The following is a 25,373-nucleotide window of genomic DNA, read 5'->3' on the forward strand; positions in this document are numbered from 1 at the left end:
TGTTGGACCAAGAATATTTCTAGAAAGAAAGGGCAATGACAGTTATGTAAATAGATTAGATGCAGACCAGGCTATCTACATAACCGACCTGGATCAGGGGTCCACTCACACAGGAAAAAAAATAAAAAATGCATCGAAAGAGAGGTGTGAGTTTAGCTTTGTTTGGAGCCAGAACCAAAGAAAACCTGACACACATTGTACAGTACGAACCATGGCTTGATTAACCTGTTAAGAAGTCCTGGGACGAAATAGGAAAAAAAATAAAGATTGCTATTTTGACATGTTATATGTAAACACATATGTTACTAATGGCATTAATGTAGGTTTTGTTATATTCAGGACCAGAGCCTTTCTAAATAATAACGTAATTGTTAACGTTATTATTATAAAGCTCTGTACCTAAATATAACAACTCAGTTCAGTCAGTGAGCACACACAATACCAGAGAGCTCTGGAACTGGTTCATCTGAATGGAATGCAGCCATAAGTAATGTTATTGTTACCACTGGTGCTTTACTTTGACGATTCTTAACGTCTGCTTTCAGTCTATATAAGCTCATTTATTACGTTATACTGACTTAATAAGTCACTAGCATGAAAAATGAATGAATAAACAGACAAATATATGCAAATACCTAAAATATAATACAGGTTAGGGTTATATGTTGACAATAATGATAATATAGAAATCCCCAAACAAATAAAAATAATGGTATGAGCAAGTTGAAAGTTTTCAGAACAGAAACAAATAAACGAATATCAAATTTATTATGAGAGACACCTGGCAGGACCTTTCGACACTGCCCCCATAGATGGAGCACATGCTGCGGTGCAGTTCTTTTCCTCTATGTCAAGGTACACGTAAGATGATCATACAGTGTCGATTACTACCAAAATAAATTATCTCTCTGTGAAGGGTACTACAGCAGTACCGTCTTAAACAGCTCGAAAAAACGGCTTAAGTTTTAGATTACGATTAAATGTATCAATGTCATGATGGGTGTGAAGACGTCGTGTTTGCTTTGTTGCGTCAAAGCGTTAGTTTTTCTCTCGACAGAAGCCAGGCTCTTATTTTGTGAGGGAACGCACATCCGGGTTAGTTGTGACTCACTCTTGCGAGCCTGACGACGGAGCCCTTTGTATGTCTGGTCCGCGAGGCACCACAGCACCTAGCACACGCGCGGCAGCAGCAGCAGCAGCAGCGGAGGAACGTTAAAAACACAAGTGTTGTCCCAAGCAGGGACACGCAGGGTCCAACAACGTCCCTGTCCGAACCACACGCCGCTACTAGATACGGCAAAAGGAGGGAAAACGACGCCGTTTTAAAGCACACAGCTTCCTTTGGATGTGTTTTTTCTGACAACCGAAGTGCGTTTACCGGGAACTTTGCTCCTCAGAACAGCAATTACCGGAGCATGAAAGCGGGTGTATAGAGAAAAGCATCAACCTAAACTAAACTAATTCTCAAAGCTTAGTTTAGGCTTATCCGTTTTTCTGCCTTTGAACCCAGATTTTTTCTTTTTTTCTTTTAAATTACTGAGTTTGTCGCTGAGGGACTCTCGATAAATTTTCAACTTTGTTAAAAATCAAGAGTAAGCTCATTTCCCCAACAGACACAGAAGAACGAGAGAAAATAAACTCGAATACAAGGACAGACGGAGAAGTGGATGTATTTTCAACCATGGATGTAACAGTTTACCCGCCTCCTCCTCAGCCTCTGGCCGCGTCAGACCACACCAGGATTGGGCAGCTGTCCTACCCGGACCCGGCCTTCGGGACCAACAAGGTAAGAAACGCTGCCTCTGTTAGCCATTGTAACCAAAGACAAAAAACAAACAAACAAAAAATACACCTTCGCGTTGTGCTATTCTGAATCCCTCGGAGGTCCACCCTCTCCGTGCATTCTAGTTTCTTGCCCTGCCAATTAAGTGGTAATTAATTGCCTTACGGGGCCCCAGTTAATTACCGCAGATACTGAAGGTAACTACATGTCACTGTTGCTCATTTCTGTACATCGTATCCGTTCAATAGAAGATACACAGCCTGTAATTTTATTCCTAGTTTGTCGTCGGGGATGTAATGACACCTATAATTAAAACTTCACCACTTGTAATAGAAGGGTAATCGAGTTTAAACGTGTTTTTTTTAAGTACACCAACCAGATATAGTTAGAATGAAATGCATGGCTAGCCCATGAAGAACCATGCACCACTGTGTTTTTTTTTTTGTTTTTTTTTTGCATGCTTAAAATATTCAATCTTTACCAGAATTGGCCTCTCGTTTTCTGCTTCTGTTAAGCTTAAGTTGATTGGTGTCTGGGAAGCTCTGTGTTGTCTTTCTCCCTCCAGAGGAAGGCCAAAGGTCAGGGTCGGATTCACAACCGAAAGATGGACCTGGTAGTGGCTCAATGTGTTACCCCAGGATCTATCTATCTATCTATCTATCTATCTATCTGGGTGCCTAAAGACACACAGTGAGACCTTGCTCATTTGACAGTGATGAATTGCTTAATTATTTCATTAGTTTCATCTGATGAGTGCAGCCACTAGAGTTAACCACAGATTATTAACCTCTCTTCAACCTTAGCACAATACAATAGGACGCGTTCATTTTGCACATTGGTAGTTTCAAATATGGCTAAATAAATGAATGTAAAATTGAAAGGTGCCGTTTTAAATTGCAGTACTGCTGCGTGGAATCTTAAGGCTCTCCGTTTTATTTTGTCTCAGTTATGTAAAGCAAATCAGTCTGTGTATTCACACACAACAGTGCAGAAATGGGGAACTGAAATACCATTGGGTAGTGTCCATAAAAAAAGAAAATAGAAAAAACTTTTCTGACTCTGATGTGTTGGAGCGGGGGTTACTAAAATATATAATGCTCAGGGGACCAACAGAAGCAGACTGTTGTAATTTAATGCTTTGTTTAGACTCGTTCAGATAACTTTGTGTTCTTTTGCTGGATGATTTAAATCCTAATCTGTCTCGTGTCATGGATTTAACTGACTGAATAATGTCATCACTGACTGGGTGATGCAAAACTTTTTGATTGATGGATTATTCACAGGTCGGTCGTTGGAGCTTTCCTTGCCTGTTCCCCATTCTCTCACTAAATCACTGACAGGCTGGTTTTCCTCCTCTCACCAACAGTGTGCGGTGTTGTGATTACAAAAACTTCGCTTTACCCAAAGCCCTCTGGATTTAAACCTTCTGCTAGTGAGCGCCTGCTTTACTGCCCCCCATACTGACTTCAGTTGCATTCAAGTTCCATGTTGCGCTTAATGTTTTGTGTATGTAGTGTGATCTGAGTCTTCTTCTTACACATGAATTGTGTTTACACATGCAACTACGTATGTATACCTCATACACATGTAACTACGTCTGTATACCTCATACACATGTAACTACGTCTGTCAGTGCAGAATGAACCAAAAGTTCAAAACAATACATTACGCCCCACAAAGCAAAGCAAATGGAGTTAAAAAATAATAATGTGAAGAGGAGGAAAAACATGTTGGGTATTGAGGGGAAAAAACACATTTCCTGAATTAAATTGACAGCGTCATTCCAAAGATGCAGTTTGATGGTGTTTAACGGCGGCCGAATGTTAATTTCTCATAGACCAAGTGCAAAATAATGCACCATGACAGTTATTACGGTAGATACTGGGTGCAGATTGTGTGTGGTGTAGAAGGAATTGTGACAATGCAATTGATTCTGCAGCTGATCTCTGTGATCTCTGACCTTAATACAGGCTGAGTGGGCTTAAACAGGATGTCGCATTCATGTCTTTATTGGCTCAATTCTAGTCGTCTCTGTTTCATTTTCTTTTGCCACCCTTATTCCTTCACATGTTTATTAATCAAAGCTTACTGTGCTGTAAATCTAGCTGCTATTTTTAAGCTCTCTTTAAGGATCTCTTGATGTGTGCAAAGGCTTCGTACAGCAGTGCCCTATGTTGTTATGAGAGAGTGTATTTTGTTTCAGAAAGAGAGAAGGAAAGATTGAGGCTGGGGATGTGGAGAGAGAGAGAGAGTAAGCTGTGTGGTTGGGGGTAGGGACTGGAAAGAGACGGAGAGAGAAAGAGAGAGAAGGTTGTTGGGGGTAGGGATGTTGTAGAAGAGAGGGAGAGAGAGAGAGAGAGGCTGAGAGAGACTAGTGGGGGTGGGGCCACTGAGGTTTGTACTATATTCCTCTCTGTGTGCCTTTTGATTCACGGCTCTGTCGGCCTGATAGACGAGATCATATTACTGCATGGGGGAGCAGAGAGAATGTAGAAGTGAAAAGAAAAAGGAAATGAAGAGCGGAGGAAAAGGGAGAGGCAGGAAGTATGAGAAGAAAGTAGGAAGCAGAAAAGAAAGAGAATGAGAGGAAAGAAAAAAGAGAAGAGGAACACTGTAAAAGAGTGAGACAGGAGAGGTGTGTCCTACAGATGTGACAATTTAAAGAGGTGATAACGCTGGCGGTCTGCACTTTTCATCGGAATTAAACAGAAACCATCTTTGCACAGTTACCACTGAATGGGCACTAATTCACTACATATTATGTCCATGATTAGGATTTATAACAACTGGTCTCACGTTCATTACAGTAATGTGGGCATATATTAGCTTCTTGGATGGTTTTGAATCAGAAATGAGTGAGGTCACTCTTCAGCAGTTCAATCCTCAAGTAGTGTTAACTTGTTAAAGCTGCACAAACAGCCTCACTGCACCCTACTCTCAGTATCTTTTGTATTATATTGCATATTTAATATTTCTAATTTCACTGCATCTGAAGTAGGCTTTAATAAAGGGAGAGATAAGGTTGTGTTTGTACACAGAAGACATGAATCTGTTCTTTCACTTGCACTGACACAGCACAGAACTATTATAAAAAAATACAGTAATTATCTAAAAAAAAAAAAAAACTTAAAAGCATAGTTTAAATGACCAACCTTAACAATTACCATATACCAATGTTGGTGTAGTTACTGTACTGACACACCTGTCAGTATAATAACTACATTCGATATAGTGCATACCGAATGTACTACAGAACGGGAACTGTAGGAATTATGATTATGCCAGGATTATGAGTTTTTTCAGCATAACGAGGAAACCCTGTAAAATAATGAATCAAAGCAAAATAATTACTGAGGGTATGATGAAAATATTCACTCAACAACACAGTTAGTTTTTCTCCAGAAACATCCACTCTTGCCAAACAAATATTATTTTCTTGTAGCAACAAAAGTACGATTTAGTTTTTTTATGGTTTTGGCACTCTCAACACTTTAGTAATAGAACTATTGTAGTCTAGTTTGACATCACTGACTTGAAGCACAAAACAAGACATTAAATCAACACCGTAGTAAAAGGTGTGAAAGCTCTGTGCTTTATATGCTCATCACCCGACACCTCCCTTGATATGACTTGTCAGCAGTGCAAAGATGTAGCATTTACAACACATGCACCACAAAAAAATATTAAACCAAGGCCACGGTTTCATTTTCCACTGAAACGTAAATGGTTAGACAGATGAGTAGAGCTGCAATGACGAGTTACAACTAATTATCTGAACCGTCAGCTGAATTATTTATTCAAGCAAGAAGTAACACTTACAGGATTGCATCTTATCAAATGTGATAAATTTCCAGTTTCATTCATTTGCATTTTGTAGTAAAATTAATATATTTCATTTCTTAAATGTTGGGTCAGACAGAGCAATTTTTGTTGAACTGAATTATCAGTTGATTGAAAAAATATCAATCATAATCTGCAACTCTACAAACTAGTAGTATACAGTGTAAATTGTCGGAAGCAAATGAAGAACTGTCTGTTCGTCTTTTCTAATTTTTCATCATCAAATAATAAATCTTATTTCTGTCCCAACCCAAACAGTATACTGCGTTCAGTACGTTCCACCACTGAGATGCTTAGGTTTGCTTAGTATGCATATAGTGTAATTTGCTGTAAGATATGACCATGGTAGATGTTCAGGTCTACCAGTTCAACTGAATAAGATGGGATAGAAATCAAGCCAAAGATTAAGGAATGTCTTAGAGTCTCAACTCAGTGCAAAAAGTGTAGTTATGTTCTGAATGTGGCGGTTAATATTGTGGCAGGTACAGTATTTCAAGCTGTCGCACATTACTTTGGATTAAATAGCTGTGTGAATATCCAAAGTGGGGTTTTCTGGCATAAGAGAAACTCTACCCCTCCCCTTCTTTATTTCCTGTAAAGTAGGTGAATAGCATGTTGTCATGATTGATATCAGCAGGGTTGTACTGTGACAGATGGTACTGTGTATTTTTATTGTTCCAACAACGTGTGCTGGAGGACAGATTTCTCAACACCTCTGAGGATTTGTACACTTTTGTTAACAAAGCAATTTAACATAAAAAAAGTGTCAGACTGGTTGTCTCTGTGGCCGGCAGCCAGCTCAGTGTCATGGATGCATGGATGAGCTGGAGCCATTGTGAGCTCTGTTTGGGTGATAGCACTCATAATGAGTCTCTACAGATGTGAATAGGGGGAGTTCATTTTCAGAAGTGAATCTGACTTAAGTGTGTTTGTGGTGGAACTGTGTAAAAGAATGATTGTGTTGTTTTAGCATGTGGTCATGTAACAGAAAGAAAAAGTCAAATTAATCAGTGAGAGTAGGAAAGGAAGAGAGAGAGAGAGAGAGAGAGAGAGAGAGAGAGAGAGAGAGAGAGAGAGACTAATGTAAACATAATGATTGTTAAAGCTGGGTGAGGTATTTCCAAAATAAATAAAGAGGAAGAGAAAGAAAACATGGGGGAAAGAAGAGGGCACAAGAACAGAACGGGAGATTTTTTGCGAGAAGCAGAGAAGGGACAGAAATAGGAGAAAGAGAGTAACAGACAATAGAGCGTTCAATGAAGAAAAAAAAAAAAAAGGAAAATATGTATTGCATGAGATAATGCCAGCACTCAGGACTTGGTAGAGAGCTGCAGAGTCATCTGTCACACAGCCATCATACTGAGCGAAATGACTGCATTAGTTCAACAGGTTTGATGTTTAAACTGCCGTCAGATATGTTCTGTACATCGCTCTGGTAGCCCTGGTAAATAATTGTTTTTGGCTTATTGTCCATGATACAACACAACAGCAATATGTGGCCCTGTTAATTTCCTATGGGACACCAGTGATCTCCACTGTCACTGTCATGGCATACACATCAGAATGTCTGCTATGATAAAACCTTTCTTTTTTCCTTTGCCTTCAGATTTACGGTTATAAATCAAGACTTGATGCTTGAAATGGTTGGAAAAAGGCATAGCATGTGTGTATCATAGACTGTAGAAACAAATGGATGACTTCTTCACCTCCTCCCATTGACCAAACTGACGCTAGTATCGCAGGGATATGGGCGGCGCCATCTTGCGAGTTTGAAGGCAGAGGCTGAGCAGTACTGTCTGACCTGCCCATACTTCCGCTAGACTCGCCGCCATTTGCTCTCCTCTACCTCCATCAGTAAATAAAGTGTTCAACTCGACAGGCTGCTGCTATTTGTTGCTAAATCCAACATCCGCATTATTATGGCACTGTAAAGACGGGATCCATGAGGGTCTCATGAAATTTTGTGGGAAACACTGATTAAGTCTGATTAATTTTTATTTTAATATTTATTAAGTGTTCTTTGGTGTTTTAGTTTGGCCAAAGTCCTATCCACTAACATGGAGGGGGTGGAGCTTATGACCTGTACTGCAGCCAGCCATCAAGGGGAGCTCCACATGCTTTGGCTTCACTTTTGAGGAGCTGTCATGGTGTTTACTTTTTTACAGTCTATGGTTTGTGTACACAGTGTTTGCCAAAACGAGAACCACTTGCTAGCTCCAGAATGTTGACACACCTATGTACAAGAAATGTAGATGCAGTGTAGCAGGATTTTTAGCAGGATTTGTTTACTGTATTCCCCTTTACCAGGTTACTAACATTCACTACTTTATTGGACAGAAAAAGCATCAGTTCCCAGATTGACAAAGGTCACGCCAAAACAAAGTTTACATTTAAGACATTCTATTACTTTAACAAGTATTACAAGTAATGGACTAGATGTGAGATTAACATAGACTTGACCCTACTCTGTTCACTGCAAACTTTAACCAGAACATTCTTCTGGTTAAAAGTTGTTGCACCAATGCCTCGTCCCGTTTATTTTTCAGCTGTACTAATCCTAGCTCCTCACATTATCTGGAAATAGTTGCATTTACATGGAATTATGTAGTAAACAAAACTGTTCAAAGTAGCCACCTTTTGCTTTGATGCCAACTGTGCTCCCTCATTGCATTCTTTGAATCAGCTTCATGATGTAGTCAGAGTACATGTTGGCTGCTTTGTCTTCACTTTTTTTTTTTTCAGATTACTAACATGAATTTATTGGTGAATGTTAAATGACATGTTATGTGTCAGGCAGCACTACATATGTATGTTTTTTACAGCAATACACTGACTAAGAACCTAACCAGCTGTAATAACAATAATAATATTAACACTAATAAGTGTTTGGCTTCACTGGCTTCACATATGACAAGCTTCTTGTCATATGTTAACAGTATTTTGATCATTAAAGCACAGGTATTTAAAAAGATGTACAGTACATCTACTTATATTGTACTATGGCATTCTCCCAGCAGTTGTTTTTTGTATCATATACTTCCATTGTCCCTTTCTCCAGTTTTGTAACGAGCCAAAGTGTCGGCATCTCATCTAATTATCTATCAGAACACAACCAGTGAATCTGTCTCTCCGTCTGTCCATGTTGGCCATCGTTCACACCACAGAACATCATGCCAGACTCCTCTCCGCTTCCCCCACCCCTGATGCTTGCTGGTGATTGGGCGACTTTCACCACTGTTGCTTGTGCATCGGTGTTTCTGAAGGCAATTCAGTTGGTTGAATCGTGGGTACGGAGCGATGAGGGACTCCTGGTTGGTGGAGGGATGCCAAATGGAACAGATGGGCGGAGACAGACGCTGCCAGAAGAGACTAATTATCAGGATTTCGTTTCCAAAACAAACATATTGCTATCAAATCACATACTGCAATCACTACTGCATTGTTCTGTGTGTGTGCTGTGTGTGTGCTGTGTGTGTGCTGTGTGTGTGTGTGTATGTGTGTGTGTGTCCGTGTGCTGTGTTAGTGACAATAACTTGGATCAATTAACTTGTGGTGGAAGAGTTTGGATCAGTTCCCGAGAAATTATTCAGGAGTTGTTGCAGCCCATTTTTCTGTAGCACTCGGCTTTTGTTCCCGATCATACAATCATAACTGTTGTAGTGAAGTGCTAATTACTGTGGGTAGATTGAAATAACTTTGCCACATTTGAAATTTGTGAACTTTGTGTCTGGTTTGACCCTGTTTCCCTCTGCTCCTGTAAACTGTCTGTGACTTCAAACAAACTTTTCTGTTTTTCTGTGATTTTTAAGCTGCTTCTGTTTAGTGCATTCAGTGGAAAATATCAGATCTGGAATTTAACTGCTGCAATATACAATACTACTATGCCAAACAATGGGCCTCATTCAAGGACTTTTTGGTATTCACCTGTGTATGTTGTGCTATTTTATCTTTGCTTGTACAACACCTGCTACTGTTTGTTCATGTTTCATGAATCTCTAGATCGTCTCAATAGTTGTCACGTGTGTCATATTTAGGTATTAAAATTCTTACCTAAGTTATAAATAATGTCATTAACACAGTCTTAGTTCAACATACATGTCTACTTTCTCCAGAAACTCTTGGCAGGTGAAACAAAACATTGTCTTTCATTGTGGATCCAAGGAAACTTTCCAAGATCTTTCTTGATTGTTTCGATTCATAGGCCTGTTCCACTGTTTGTTTCTTGTCTGTCAGTTACTGTTTGTTTATAGTTCCTGTTTTGCCTGACACTCTGCCCAGCTTTAGGTGCTAGGAGGAAAATGTGAGACTACTGAGGTTTTATAATTTAATTAGTCATAGTTTAAAAACAGAAAAGAAAACCTCATTTGTCTTACTGGAAGCATAATGAGGAAGTAACACACATATTCACAGATGTTGGATAAATATAAGTAATGTAAAATTACACATTCTCTCTCTAACACACACACACAAGTCATATACACATAAGTCAAAGCTTAAACGCACACAGTCTTGATTTACAGTCAGGGTGGAGACTTTTAGCCAATAAAACTTGGTTTATATTGTTGTCAGGGTGACCGAGATAAGACGGATAAACAATTGCAGAGCTGAACCACCACAGCTGCGTGAATCGTCCTCTATACACACACGCGCGCGCACACACACACACACACACTAATTCAAGTATTCCTCTGTTTCTTCATCCATCCCTTACTGACCGGTCTTTTCAAGTAGTTTTTTTTCTGATGCTGTTAAGAGTCAGCCAAAATCCATTCAGTTCACTCCAGCCAAATAGTTTCACACGATACTCCAAACCATGAGCGATTATGACACATTTGCTCTAAGATAGCTTCACAACATGAGAAGACATCATGTTTATGCCTCTGAAGAGGAAGTGGAACCTACAAATCCAATACTGCAAATATGCATACAACAGTATACTTATTACAATACCAGTTTTTTAGTTGTAACTGTCTCAGCATCTGCAAATGTGCTATCTCTTTAGGCCACACTCAATTCGTCATTTAAATCATTCAAATTTTTTTTTTTCCAAAACAAAAAATTCAACACATAAGTCAGGCAATCAGTTTTTTCACGGTTCACAGTTCACGCCTCAGATTTTCGTATTGAATATTAAGTACGTTACATTACACATTTTGTAAAATCCTGAATGAATATCTTCAATTTAGTTAAAGAGGAACCATCTGACAATTAGCCCTCTAGGAAATGGAGTAAAAATCCCATTCCCATCCTTTCCATCCACTGCTCTATCACTCTCTTCTCCCTAACTTCCCCATTTGCCTCCTTCTCCATCTCTCATTCTCTACGCATTTAATTTCTCAACCTCTCCTTCTTTTTCTTCTTTACTGGGCTCTCCTTTTCCTTGATACACTGTATTCCTCTCTTTTCCTTTGTCCTTGTCTGTCATCCTAATAGTCTCTCTCCCCCCTTTCTCCCCCCTTCCTCCGACCCTGACCCACTTAGCTGGCTGCTTGTTATTCAAACCTTTGCTTTACCCACACAAATACAGGCACACACACAGAAATGAAGAGAGGGTGCAGCAGAGATGAGAGTGAGTGACTGAAGCATGAGGGGGGAGAGAAAGAGAGAGAGAGAGGGTAATTTGGTTTGACTACAAACCTTGCCATCCCATTTAGTTCTCTTACTGAAAGGTTTGAGGTGCACATTCGGTGTTGATACTGATTTTAACGCGGAACTGTAAAAACATTATCTTGCTTTTACAGTCTTGCCATAAAACATAAATGAATGCATTATTGTCCGGTAACCAGGACAATAATAGTGAAAGAGAAAAAATACCCCAAACAACACACAAGAGCTGATTGTAATGATAGGGTTTTTCTGGCTCATGGTGAAGCTAAGCTTCTGCCTAGGCTGCAATCTGCTGAACCTAGAATAATTTTTAAATGCAAAGTAAAACTATAGCTAGTCAGCTAGCAGATGCATGAGGTTCCATCTGTCTAGTGTAGCTATATAAAAACCTACATGATCTTAAATCACTAATATAACATGATAATATGGGGTTTTGATGGTAGCATGTTTCATTCTGAAGGAGCTTTTTTTCACAAGTGCCACAGAGAACAGGAACAGGAATTGAAATAGGTATGCATTGCTCTAGATCCCAGCTATAGCGCCATCTGTTGCACTGCACATGTCCATTTTGTAGCCAGTAACCAGCCTGTCAACCGCAAATGGCCGCTCACAAACTGTTTAATGTTCACCCAGAACATCCATCATCACAAAAAGTAATTTCCCCTGCTTTTATACTTGTTACACTAAGTAGAAACATCAGAATTATTAATGTGAATGGCTGTAATGGCATACAAATATCATTATATTCATTATGTTCATTATGAGCCTTGATATGGAATTGGTCTTCAGTACATTTTCAGCACAGCAGAGGAAACCATCAAGTGCATACATTCTTATTTCATGTATTTTCAAAAAAAAAAAAAAGAAAATATTCCTAAGTGCCTTATTGGCCACATTTCTTACTGTGATTCTTAAATCTTTAAGTGCTCATATGCTGCATGAGGTAATAAAACTGCACAAAGTAAGGCCACCTTTTTCGCTTTTCGTCTTAGCCACTGAAAAATCTCTGTTGGAATTGTCACTGGATCAAACCTACCTGGTATGGTAGCTAGTCTGTCGTCTCAAACAGTGTGAGAAGATTCACACATTCCGGCCATGTTAGATGGCAGACTGAAACTCTGCACACATGTCTGATAATGCCAACACACTGTCCTCATGCATTTCACCACATGCTTTCCATTGGTCGTTCACTGGGAACCCAAAGTTTACCCACGCTGTTCATCTGAGAGAATCAGTGAGTCTGTTAGCTCATGTGTGCCAGTTACACTTGTTCTGGTTTGACTAGCTGAGTCATCCAAACAGCTTGAGCTAAGCATGCTGCTAACTTGCCAACGGCTTACAGTACTGTAATGTTTCCGGGTGGAACTTGTTGAGGTATAATTTGGTTCCACCCAACCATAACTTTTGTACTGTAATAGTTTAGGAGAAAAACAGTACTGCTGCACCTGTATTAATCTGTCACACTTTTAATATAGTTGAACTTGTTCCACATTTGACCCAACAGTCATTTCATCTATTGAATTAAGAAATAAAACATATACAAATGTCCCTGCTATTGGCCTCAGCATGTGAAACGTTTAAGATTTCAAAGTGCTGAGATTTCTCCATAGACCATAGTATCTCTGTCTTTCTGTCCTTCTGAGTTAATGAATAGTGTAATAGGTTCCACTCTGCCTCTCAGACTGAGTGTCTGCTGAAAAGAAATCATCATTATTTCTCTCTTTTGTTTTCTTTTCCATGTTCTTCTTTCTTCATCTCATCTCTTATGATAGTATTTGTCCTTTTGAAAGCAGGAACACATTAACCACTTAACTTATTTGAGAATGGTAAATGACTCCTTCAGTTTGTCAAAGTTACTCTGAAAACTACTAGTCAGTTTTTATGTAGCATTTGAGATTTGTTTTTTTCTGATTTGCTCTTAATGATGTAGACCGTAAAACCTCAGAATAAAATGTGGTCCACAATCTACAAGCACTTGAGCTGTAATGTAGGAGTCTATATGAATGAATCTAAAAGCTGATCACCAAACAGTGGAAAGAAGTTCAATAGATATGAAGCTGTGAGACATGGTATATCAGGCTTTGTCAAAGGTAAATGGAAGAATCTAATTTCATAGTGAGGTCTGCAGGACTGCTCCTCACTTCCTCCCTCTCTGATTTGTTTGAAAAAAATAAATAAATAACAAAGAGAAGGAAATCTCATCTTCCTTATAGTTCTTATTTGTTGATATGTGGAACTGTTACACAGTTAATTCTACAAGCCAACTAACTGTCCGTCACAATACAGTTTTTTTGTTCTTTGTTGACTCTGTAAACCTACACCTGTTTTGCATAATACCCAACAGCTGGCAAATGGATAGGGCAGCTACACCTGTCTGTCCACCTGTCTACCTGTGTGTGTGTGTCTGTGTGTTTTGCTTCTGCACACCTGTTCAAATGTTCATATATTTTTGTTTGTCAACCTAGACAATGATTGTGTACCAGTGATACCATGAATTATTTGAATATGGTTTATGGATTCAAATGTGGACTTGTTTGGCTTTTGTTTTCCTCGTGTGGGATGCGGGGTTTGTTGAGAGAGTTCAGGATTACTTGCGATCCGTAGAGTTTCTGGGAGTAGAATAAGAAGCAGAGCCTTCAGTGATCAGGCTCCTCTCTCTCACCAGCTCTCTGTTGGGGTTTGGGTGACAGACTCCCCTACTTTTTCAGTTAGACTTGAAACTTCTTTTTGATAAAGTTTAGTTGCCATTGACTCAGATGACACTGAATCATCCTTTAGTTATGTTGCTATGCTTGCTATGGTGCTGGGAACTGTGCTGACTGTACTGTTATTATTAATGAGAGTACCCGTCTATTTCTTGTCATGTACTAAAAGGACGTTATGTAACATGTACACTGACGGATGTCAATCACACAGTAACTTGCAAGAATAAACCTATGAATTAGGTATATTTATGATATATCTATCGATCTAATAAATTGTGTTAAAAAAATAATACTCCAAAGTAGCCACTTTTTGGTTTGACGACAGCTTTGCACACAGCTTTGCACAAGGTACACTCAGGTGCACCTTGTCAAGAGAGATTTTGTGGTATTTCTTGCCTTCTTAATGTTTTTAACACCATCAGTTGTGTTGTGCAGAGGTAGGCTTTGTATACAGTTCTCTACAGTGAATAGCTGTATTCCACTGCTGTTCTAATCCACATTATGGCACAAACCACTGAACTAAGTAAATAGAAACAACAAACCGTCATTATTTGGTTTGTTGAATGGATGAATTACTGAATGTATCCTCAAGTGCAGTCACAAAGACCATCCAATGCTATGATGAAACTGACTCTCATGACGACCAAGAGTTACCTCTGCTGCAGAGAATAAATGCATTAGAATTTCTAGCCTCAGAAACCACATATTAACAGCATCTAAGATTATCTGATCAAAACGCAACTTAGATGGTTTGGGATGAGCTGGACCACAGAGCGAAGGCAAATCAGACAACTCCTTCAGGACTCCCTCTTGAAGCTGATTAAGAGAATGCCGTGAGTGTGCACAGTTGTCATCAAAGCAAAAGGTGGCGTAGACACAGAGGTCAGTCAATCTGGAACATTTTAAATGATTTGAATGTATCCTCAAGTGCAGTCACAAAACCATCAAATGGTGGGTAGGAAACTGGCTCTATATTTAAGTATACATAATCTTGCCACTTTTATAGGGCCAACTAGCTGCTTTTATATGAAGTCTACTTAGATTTGCTTTTATACGCCGAATAGTCAACCTCCACTGATGGGCTGAGATGCTGTGAATGATCCCACTAGAAAAGTTGAGATATGAAAATGTACAACTCCTGCATTATAAGGTGATTAGTGTTTGTTAAGTGACAGTAGATGAACTGGATTAAAATGTGACCAGCATCTGTATATTGCTGTCTCTCGTATTTCTGTTATATTTAATTATGTGGTGAACAGATTTCCATTAAAAAAGCTTCAGCAAATATTAACTAAGTAACAATGGCAGCATCTGTTGTTCTATAAACACTATATAGCTTTACTTATATCACTATAAAGCTTAAAGACAGTCAAATAACCTCTTCTTAGCTTCTGTGTGATAGACATGGACAATAAGATAGCTGAAGTGTGATGACAAGCCTCTTACTCAGGCTGCTAGTAGGATTTTTAATGTCTGAGAAGAAGATGGCAGACAGATAGTGGACTGGCTGCCAGCAACTAATCTGTTACCTCAATCTCCTCTTATTGTCTCCTTGCTGGCTGTTGTGTGTTTGCAGTGTTTGATTATAGTTTGTTGACATTGTTGCTATTGCTTTTTCTTTTTTCCAGCTGGACGGGGACACCATGTTCCTGGGTATGCCAGAAGCAGGCCTTGACTTCGCCTCAACCAATCAGGTCAGCTTTTTTTTTTTAAAAAGTCTTTTAAAAGTGTTCCAGAGTTAACATTGGATGTTCTGTATCTTGTTGAAACAGTCACTAATGTATAGTCTAAATGCGAAAACCATAGACTGTCCATTAAATTGTTACAACTTGACAGCTCCCTAGAAATTAAGCCAAAATATAAGTGCACTAAGAGGATTGGTTTTCCAGCAAGTGTTAGGAGCAAAAACTTTGAGAAAATCCATGTTGTACCATGGTGATTGCTAAGGCTATAATAAAATACATGTGGCTTTACTACCATTAACTTCATAAGCTTTATTGCACTTTGCAGCAGGGAATGCTATTCAGATCAGGAGCCTCTAAAATGGCAGCACAGGAGAAAAAAAACATCCATTATGCTTCTGTCCAGATTCATATCCACCCCTCTGTGTCTTTTAGCTAACCTTCAGCTATTTGGGTGTTTTCAGTTATTTCTAGCCACATCCTACAAACTTCCTCCCCATCTTGTTGTACAAATCAATATCACTTACTCCACCCAATCTGAGGCACCTAACACATTACATTGAATTTCTTTCTGTGAGCTCTCTTTTCTTCCACTGCTGAGCATTGCGGTATGTGCGTTGCCATTTGTATTACAATACGTAAGGCACAGGCAGCATTTTACATATATAATATGTATATCAAACCAGCTTTTAGCGAATCATTCTTGTGTCTTAATAGATTTGAAGTTTGGACTGTTGGTTAGACAAATCAAGCAATTTTTCAAATCATAATTACCTATGCTAAATTGATATTGGCATTACTTGACATTGTATAGACAAAGTGGTTGATTTTCAAAATAATCATTATTTTCTGTAGTAAATTGTATTTTGGTTGAATGTAAAATATACTGCATGGTAATGTACAAGACATGGAAGAAGGTCGAACATTTCCACTAAAGAACAGTGCGTTCATGGCATTAAGTGAGATCCATGTTGAAGGGTAGTTGACGATGTATGCACAGCTGTCCTGTTATGTCATCTCAGCGTGATGACCAACATAGTAAAGATCAGCTGTTGGATTACTTAGCAACAGCCCAGGAACACCACTATGCAGCAAACACTGGTTTTATATGACAGTGGGTGTAACTGTATTCAGAATATTGCTTTCAGAGGCCCACGAAAGCCTCAAGAGATTGAGACGTGTGTTTATTAGCATAGAATTACCTCACCACCAAGCAAAGCTCTTATTAATAAGAAGCACTACTGCAGATACATTATTCATACAATACAATATAGAGAATATTGTATGGTAAAGAAATGTATGATTTGATGTTTTATTCATAGTGTTGTGCCGTAAGGAGATGGCAGCTGTGTGGAATAAGAATTTATGACTTTATTATTGAAGCACCCTTGCTACCATAAAGTCAGAGGTTGTTGTGATGAATGTGACCAATTTCAGTCCAGTCTGACCCTCATCCTTATCATTTTTTGAATTGTTAATGCAGTAGCAGTGATGTAACTGTGTTACAGCAGAAACAGGAAGACTGTAGCTCAGAAGAAAGGGTAACCTGTGCTTTGAAACTTAGAAAGATTCTGTACAAAAATAACTATTGCTTGGAAATTTATAAGCTTGGAGATATGATTTTACACATTTGGCCACATCACACGGTGGGTTTCTGTCTGCTGTGGCAAATCTTTTTCCTTAACTGAAATTTGGTCAAATAATACCTATACTATAAAGTTTGCCTCTTTAAAACTAATCATTGACAAATCTGAATGAGGCATTGCATTTTACAGTTAAGATCATGTTACTCTTACTGAACAGAGACATGGAGGTCTTGATTGCTTTTGCCAGTTGATATTTGCACTTGTCTGTGAAGGTTCTCAGTCATCCAGGTCATGGTATATCCAAAAAGCATTTAAAAAGGCAACTGGACTTGTAGAGTTTTGAAAAGATGTATCACCACTCATCCGAGTGAACTCCAAAAAAAAAAAAGTCCAGTTGACTTTTTAAATGCTTTTTGGATATACCATGACCTGGATGATTTTTTTGGGATATTTTTGGAGATAATTGCACTCGTATTCAATCAGTTCTATTCAAACAATATGGCCCTATACTGGAAGATGAAAAGTTGAATACATTTGAGAACCTACTAGCTAATCTACTTTCACCAATTAGTACATCATATATTGTTTTTTAATTACATTTTAATGAAAATTAATAAAAAAAAAAAAATAAAAAGCAAAAATCTAGTTCAAATTAAGTATTATACTGCCTTAAATCAGTATTTTGTCTACTTTTCAAGAGATTTATAGAACTGCTCAGTGTTTGTGGTAGTAGCAGGAGGCTTCCAGGTCATACTACACAGAGATGAATAAAGGTGCAGCATAGAGCTTGTGTTTAGTGTACCACACTTACTCATTTTATATGCTTGTCTTACTTCCTTCATTGGAGTTGTACAGCACTTAATATAACCTTTTCTTATCAGGAATTGGCCTTGGAGGAAGCAAACAAGCAATTCTTTACAGCATCTCTCTCAATATAGCAATGCGTTGTTGGTGTAAAAGTAAAAGCAGTATTAGCCATGTATTAAGATAAAAGTTGTGTACCTGTGTTTTGGATACTACATTTGTGTGTCTCTGTGTGAGGTTGTGGGGGATCTTGCTCTGTTTCTCTCTGCCTCCCTCCTCCTTTCCTCCCTCCCTCTTGCTTTGTCCTTGCTCCTCTTCGTGACCTTTTTTATTTGACCTCTGACCTCTTCCTGACCTCTGGGCCCATTTCAATCTTTGTCTGTCTTTGTGATTCTTCCCACAGTTTCGTGTGCCACAGCCCCCTCACCCTCTCAGCAAGGTGACACCACCCAACCAACCCTCACAGCACTGGAGGAGGGACACACACATGGGCAATACACACCGTCTGCCTTGGGTGAATAAACACATGCACACACTTTCATAAAACCAAGCCCATACAGCTCAACTTGTCCACTTCATTTGAAGACAGAGAACCTCATATGTTTGAAAATATTTGCCACACATTCCAGTGTTGCAGACTCACCAGTAGTTCTGGCCCTGCAGCTCCAATCAAAACTATACCTCTAAAGAGAAATGAAACCAACCACAGCAGCAATTTAGATCTAATACTGTGCCAGCTGTTGGCAGTGTCTGTTTAACTGCAGCTTTTTTTCTTTAGTACCTGTTTTTTAAAAAGAGAAAATCACCAATTCAACAATCAAAATATATTCAATAGTGCCAGATATATTAGCTTTTTTATTTCATCTATTTATCTCACCCTGTTTCTGTGTCATGTCTGAATCACCCTGAATGGACTCTCTCTTCTCCACTCAGAGAAAAGATTCATAAAAAACACCACTAGCAGACACGGGAACTGCTCCTTTCCAGAAGGAGTTATGTTGCCAAATGAGTAGTTAGAAGAAGACTTCAACCCATCAATTCATGTACAACACAGACAACAGATTAGTGGCCAGCTGTGTGCTGCTCAAATCTGGAGCCCTTCTACTTAGATTTTAGCTCCATTTTTAGTTGTTTTAATTGTTAGCAGCTCGTGTCACCTATTTTTTTGTAAAACACTTTTGTTATAGACTCACTTTTTTTCTCCATAACACAGTCCATATTATATATTACATTTAAAACTATTACAACTGAAGGTAAATAGATTTGGCCTATAAATACATTTTAGATTCCTTTGTTTTCATTTTGAAACTGTATTCTTTTTATTTCAGTATTTATTATGACATAAGCTTGTTTTCATTTTTCTATGCTACCTTTGTGGCGCTACGTGCTTTACTCACAGTGCAACTCAACGACGGGCACTGTGGATGCTAATGTGTCTTAGATGTGCCAGATTTATTTTAATTGTCAGATTTGTAATCATCAGCCCCCGCCAAGACTAGTTCAACTGACATCAATTGAGGGCATTTTTCAGATTTAACGCAGCTCCCACTGGGCACACAATGCTCTATATATGCAGGCCATACTGATGTGTGAAGGTCTTGCTTAGCACTGCTGTCTTTTTGTTTTCTCTGGCTACTTGAAAGAAGAATCCAGGATGTTTGCAGCTCCCTATTGCCATTGCTGTCATATCCTATGCCTGAAGGTGGCGCAGTTAAGCATGTTCTGAACTAGTGTGACTGAACAGCTCCTCTTATAGTGTCTGTGAGTGAATGCAAAGGCCATCCACTTCTTGTGCCCAGAACGAGTGCCCTGCATGTGCATTTTTTTCACATTTTACCTGATCTGTGCTGTGCTGCTTGTTCCCCATCCAGTCAAAGAATATTTGTGTATATTTCTTATAAATACCATTTTGATTAAATGTGTTTGCATAAATATTGAGCCATGAATCCTTTGAGAGAGGTTATTATTATTAGCTTTGACCTTGACATAAGGTTTTGCCTCCCTTTCACGTACAACAAACACTCAAGTCAAGGATCCTATGAGCTTTGTGTTCTTGTTCGTACTGCTGTTGTCGTGAGTTGCATTGCAGATTGATCAGTCTAACAGTGTGGAAAATTCTGAAATGTCATTAAATATTCACTTTGTGGGTGTAGGTGATACATGGGGACATCAGCATGGTTGGAGGGAATCTCCCAACTATCATCCATACTCGCCCACTCTCACATACATAGGCATGCTCTCAGATAATTATGCTGACAAATAGAAAAGTACTGTTTTTATGTTCTCGCTCAAACCAGCACACACCTTTTAAGAATCATCGGTGAGGCAAATGTCAACTGGCTGATGAATGATCAAACACACATGTGAGTTTCAATGTAGCCCTGAAATGATACTTACAGAAATCCATGTCTGTTCGTATCTTCAGGGTAATAAACACTTAAGTCTGTTTAAAATGCAAATTACCAAGAAGAGGGACAAAGATTTACCCCCTTCTCCATTTCAGCTACACTGTTGAAATGGATCAGTGTTATTTGTAGGCTCATCAAATGATGAGAGAAATGTTTACAGATTGTGGAAATAGGATTACAATGATATACATTTAAGAAATACATTTAAGTTTTATGTTTGAATCTAATTGAATGACCTTTGTGTAACTACCTTTTACAAGTCATTACCTACAGCAGATACATTTGATCATCCATCTTCTGTAGAAGCTAGGCATGGTCATACATTACTCATATGAGCTTTTTTATATTGTATGAAATGAATATGGAGTTGTGAGAAGTGCATTTGTAATGTGAATACAATATGTGTGAAAGGACTTAATCCTGACTACATTAGTCTTTCTAGAAGCTGCCAGTGCCCAAGGAACAGGCTATTGTACTGACATGAATGGAAGAGCAGAGAGAGAGAGAGAGAGAGAAAGAGTAATTTATGCAGAAGTTGAAGAAATGATAGAGCAGGAGAGGGAGGGAGGGAGAGTGAGACAGAGGCAGACAGACAACAGACAGGCGACATAATTTATGCAGAGCTCTTAGCTCCGACACCACACTGTTTAAGAGTGAGACCATGAAAAAGACTGTTGAACTTGTTGGTTTGCCAGGACCTGATAAAAACAATGTAGTGACTAATATATTGATACACAAGACGAGACATCAAGACCCAGGAATCACACGTGTAATTGGTCAAACTTGATTGGAGGAAGAATTTAGTGGCTGATGAAACGAGAATATCAGAATTTTTCACTGACTTGCACTGACACACTGGTCTGGTCAGGTTATTATCCGGTAGCACTTTAGCATATCATGTGTGTACTAAGACAAAAACTCAAAGGATCTGATAACACATCCATTGGTCCACAATGTCTGTTAAATGAACATCATCACAAGCATTTTCAGGATATATGATATGATGTGATCAAAGTACATTAGGTATAGAGTATGAGCAAGCTGTGAAGCACTGCAAATAAGTTGTAAAAATGTGTTTTTAGCTGCAGCTGAAACGCAAGATATATTTCTTAAATCAGAGGCTAAAGTTACATGTATGTAACCGTTGTCTGTTGTTGGTTGTTGTTAGCCAAAAGAACAGTCAAGACAAAGCAAGCAAAGTTACCAGCTATTACTTCCTCCTAGTCATGTCACGTAATAGGGGATCTGTTACTAAGACTGTGCCTTTACTTTACAATGAAATACACCCATACAGAGTTATTGTTGGAAATTATCTTTGGTATCGACTCTTAAATGACAGCATAAGCCATTTGCATCAAATCAAATTGTGAATTACATTGCAGTATTGTTGCAAATGTATCCATTTTTGTTTCAGACCACAGACAGCACATTAAGATATGGATCAAAATGTCTGAAAGGGAGAAAAGCACAGCCACTACAGTGGTTGTGTTCATGGTAGTGAAGGAACATGTCGCCCAGTGCAGCAGTGAGGCTCACTGATGTGTTTTAATGGATTTTGTACAGCAATGGAGCTGCGGAACAGAGGACTAAGACAAACCAGGCTTCACATACACGTAAAATAAAACACCATAGGAAAAATACTCAATATTACTGAAGTCTTTAACTCAATAGCATGTGAGTTTGACGATGAAGAATTTTGTGAAACGGTGGTAAATGCACACAAAGTCGCACATATCTTGACATGCACTTACCACCGAAGCTCATGTCACAGGGATGCCATAGTAACCCACAACACTGCAAACCACTGAAGGTGATAACTTCACGTCTTCTGTATTGCACATTACATTTATCTGGTTCACACATTTTATTTTAGAATGTTGAAACATAAACATGAACCTTGAAGCATGGTTTAACACAGTATCTGGACATAATGCAGTTAGCTTAGTGTATGCATGTGCATAGATGCAGTATGTAACTCAAGCCCTAACTCATGGCTCAGTTCACGTGTCATGCAACTTATAAGTCAACACTTTATGTGGGTTTTAGCTGGAGCAGGAAAAAAAGTGACGCAGACTGGGAGAGAGATAAAAGAGAAATTGGGGATGAGATTAGGAGGGTGAGAGAGCAAGAGAGGAGTGGAAAGTAGAAGGATGGTGAGAGATGAAGAGCAAAAGAGTACGAGATGGAGAGACTGGTGTGGCTAGCCAAGCAGAAAAGGCTGTCAGTCTCTATAAAAGATCTCCTCTGTCAGATTAGTATGAGGGGGCTTCTCGAACAGTGCCTCTCTCTACTATTCATTCTCGTGTCCCTCACTCTTCTCTTGCATGATTCTCTCACTCCATTTCCCTCTTCATGTCTCCCTCTCATTTGTCTCAGAAGAATTTGTTATCATATATGGAACTGCTTCTGGGTTTCTTTTTGAGTGTCAGATTAGCGCTGATGTATTTTTACACACAAAGGTCTGCATGTGTCTATTCTTTCATGCAAAATAGGCTTGTACATATAAATTACTTTATTGTCCTGCTGCTGAATGAGCGCGTATTTGTTCTCAAGTCTTTCTTTCAAGACGAGCAATATCATTAGTGATAATTAGTCTCTGATAGGAGCTCTGTCTGAGAAAGAATGACTGTGGCACAACACAGAGCTGTAGTTCAGACTGGATTCAGCACCGTGAGGCAACCGTGATGGGCATTTTTCCCAATCTCACCCTTCTATTAACTCTGACACTAATGTTTTATGACACTTCAGTCTCTTATGGTCCCCTATGCAATTCTTATTGATTTTCTCCAAGTTGTCAGTCTGCTGAAGGTTAAAATTGCCCATCCAAACGAGTGTTGCTTATCATCATATGTGTCTCTAAGACGACAAGATATTTGTGCTTGGTTTGTGTAATAATATTCTAAATACTGTTTGATAGGTGTGGCACAGTGGCATGGTGGTTAGCACTGATGCATGTACTCCCTGTGTTGTTTTAGATAGACAAAATGATTAGCTTTACAGGTGGTTCTAACTGTATATTTAACTTTTTTGTCTTTGTGTTCAGTCATACCCAGTGAATGGTTTGGGCGATGATGACTACAACATCCCACCCATCACTCCACCAACACTGCCAGAGCACATGCTGAACCCCCACCTCCCCCACGAATCCCCCTCTGGACCATATCATTCTCTGGACCCCCCTTCTAGCTCAGCTCCACACCACCCCTACCAGCTGCAAGGCATGGATTTGCCTGGTATGCCTGGTGGCCAGGATGGACCTGCTATGTTAAACCAAGATGGACGCACGTTCAGCCCGGATGCCGGCCCAGTGACCAGCACTCTATCTGTGGTAAGTGGATTTGATTAAGTCACAGAGTAAATACAGACATGGAATTTAGGTTTTACTAATCAGCAGCAGGGCTGATGAAGGGAGTCATGGAGTCACATGTTAATGTTGAATTCATACATGTCACTAGTTGATTAGTCAGTTAGTTGTAAAACAGATCATTTTAAGCCTGTATGTCCTGCTTCAGAGTATGAAGATTTGATGCTTCTGTTGACAATAAAACATGTGACTTTCACTCTGTCTAACCACTCCAATTACAGCATCCTGAAAATGTTAAAACTCATACACTGAAACAGATTTAATTTTTTTTGCGTCACCTAATCATTTTTTTCCCTTTTTTAATTAAGCTGGCAGACGGTTCTTTTAAAACTAATGCTCATTAAGAATTCAGCGTAAGACAGAGCAGATGCCTGATTTATGGAGTTCTTGCTTTTTATGAGTTTACCTTAGAAAATGTGACTGTACTGTATATAACACTTTAAATGGAAGTTGTTCCATACAGATGCTTAACCATCTGAGACTGGCAAAAAGAATTTGAGTGCCATCAATTTTTTTTTTACAACTGGTATTTCTTGTTGGCCCTATGAAACCATGCATGTTTTCCTTGATTTTACTGATGGTGATGTTACATGTGTGTCTTTCTGGGGTCAACAAGAAATACCAGTTGTAAAAAAAAAAAAATGATGGCACTCAAATTCTTTTTGCCAGTCTCAGATGGTTAAGCATCTGTATGGAACAACTCCCACTTAAAGTGTTATGCACTTTAAGTGGGAGTTGAACTTAGCTAGTGGAAATTGAAGATTTTTGTTGGTGTTTGACGTTTTTTTCTGATCATCATACTTTACTTGACTTTACCGTTTTTGCTTTTGCTTTTAACTAATCATTTCCAAAGCAATTTAAAGTGCATGCATAAAGTCAATGACTCTTAAGCACAGTAACCACAGGTGTAGTCAATCCATGATGAACATGTTCCACTAAGATCTAAGACCTTTCAAATCCCCTTTGCTTGCCATTCAGAGGGGTTCAAGATTTTTTCACATGACAACCTTGAAAAAAGAGTGTTTAAGAGTTGAGATAAACACATTACTACAGATCAAATGCTAGTTTAGCATTTTGTGAAATAACCTCATAAAAGTTAGCTAGTCTAAATTATTGATTCGTTTTTTTAACCTGTTCTACCCAGACTTCTCAACTGTTCAGAACTACATCCGTTATTTCTTTATATCGCTTGTTTTGTCGTATGGCACTGCTGCCGTGTACCTCTTGATCAGAGGTTGCACTAGACTTTTTCGTTGTCTGTCATTTTGACTGACAGGGTCATAAAAATCCCGTCATAACACATTTTTACCCATCACTTAAATTTTTTAAAAATGATAACGATGACATATTCAATAGCATTTCATTTTCATTCATTTTTGATTAATATTAGCGGTGGAAAAAAACATTCGGCTCATATAACCGGCCATCAAAGACGACTCAAGAATCATGAATCTGAGTCCTACCACGTTTGATTGATATATAATAAATAAACGGCACCATTCAAACATCTTACATCTCACTCGGCAGAGAAACAATACATACTACCTGACTTGACCACTATCAAACTAAGACACTCAGACACTCACTCACTTAC

At 38.8% G+C, this 25,373-nt stretch overlaps 1 protein-coding gene across 3 annotated transcripts in view; it reads left to right on the forward strand.

Annotated features, from left to right (window-relative positions):
- The first annotated feature begins 1,140 nt into the window (after positions 1 to 1,140).
- The window catches only part of tox (thymocyte selection-associated high mobility group box), a 41,214-nt gene continuing 16,981 nt past the window's right edge, over positions 1,141 to 25,373 (forward strand). For 2 of the 3 annotated variants that reach the window (XM_084546209.1, XM_084546210.1), the window contains exons 1-4: positions 1,141 to 1,786; positions 15,564 to 15,629; positions 18,411 to 18,521; positions 23,459 to 23,743. In XM_084546209.1, coding sequence (XP_084402335.1) covers positions 1,682 to 1,786; positions 15,564 to 15,629; positions 18,411 to 18,521; positions 23,459 to 23,743 — 567 coding nt within the window. In that variant the 5' untranslated portion in view covers positions 1,141 to 1,681. Of the gene's footprint in view, positions 1,787 to 15,191; positions 15,630 to 18,410; positions 18,522 to 23,458; positions 23,744 to 25,373 lie in introns of those variants that run through there. The other variant, XM_084546211.1, reaches the window with a different exon arrangement.

The sequence above is a fragment of the Chelon labrosus genome, assembly GCF_963514085.1.
Source record: "Chelon labrosus genome assembly, chromosome: 6".
NCBI lineage: Eukaryota > Metazoa > Chordata > Actinopteri > Mugiliformes > Mugilidae > Chelon > Chelon labrosus.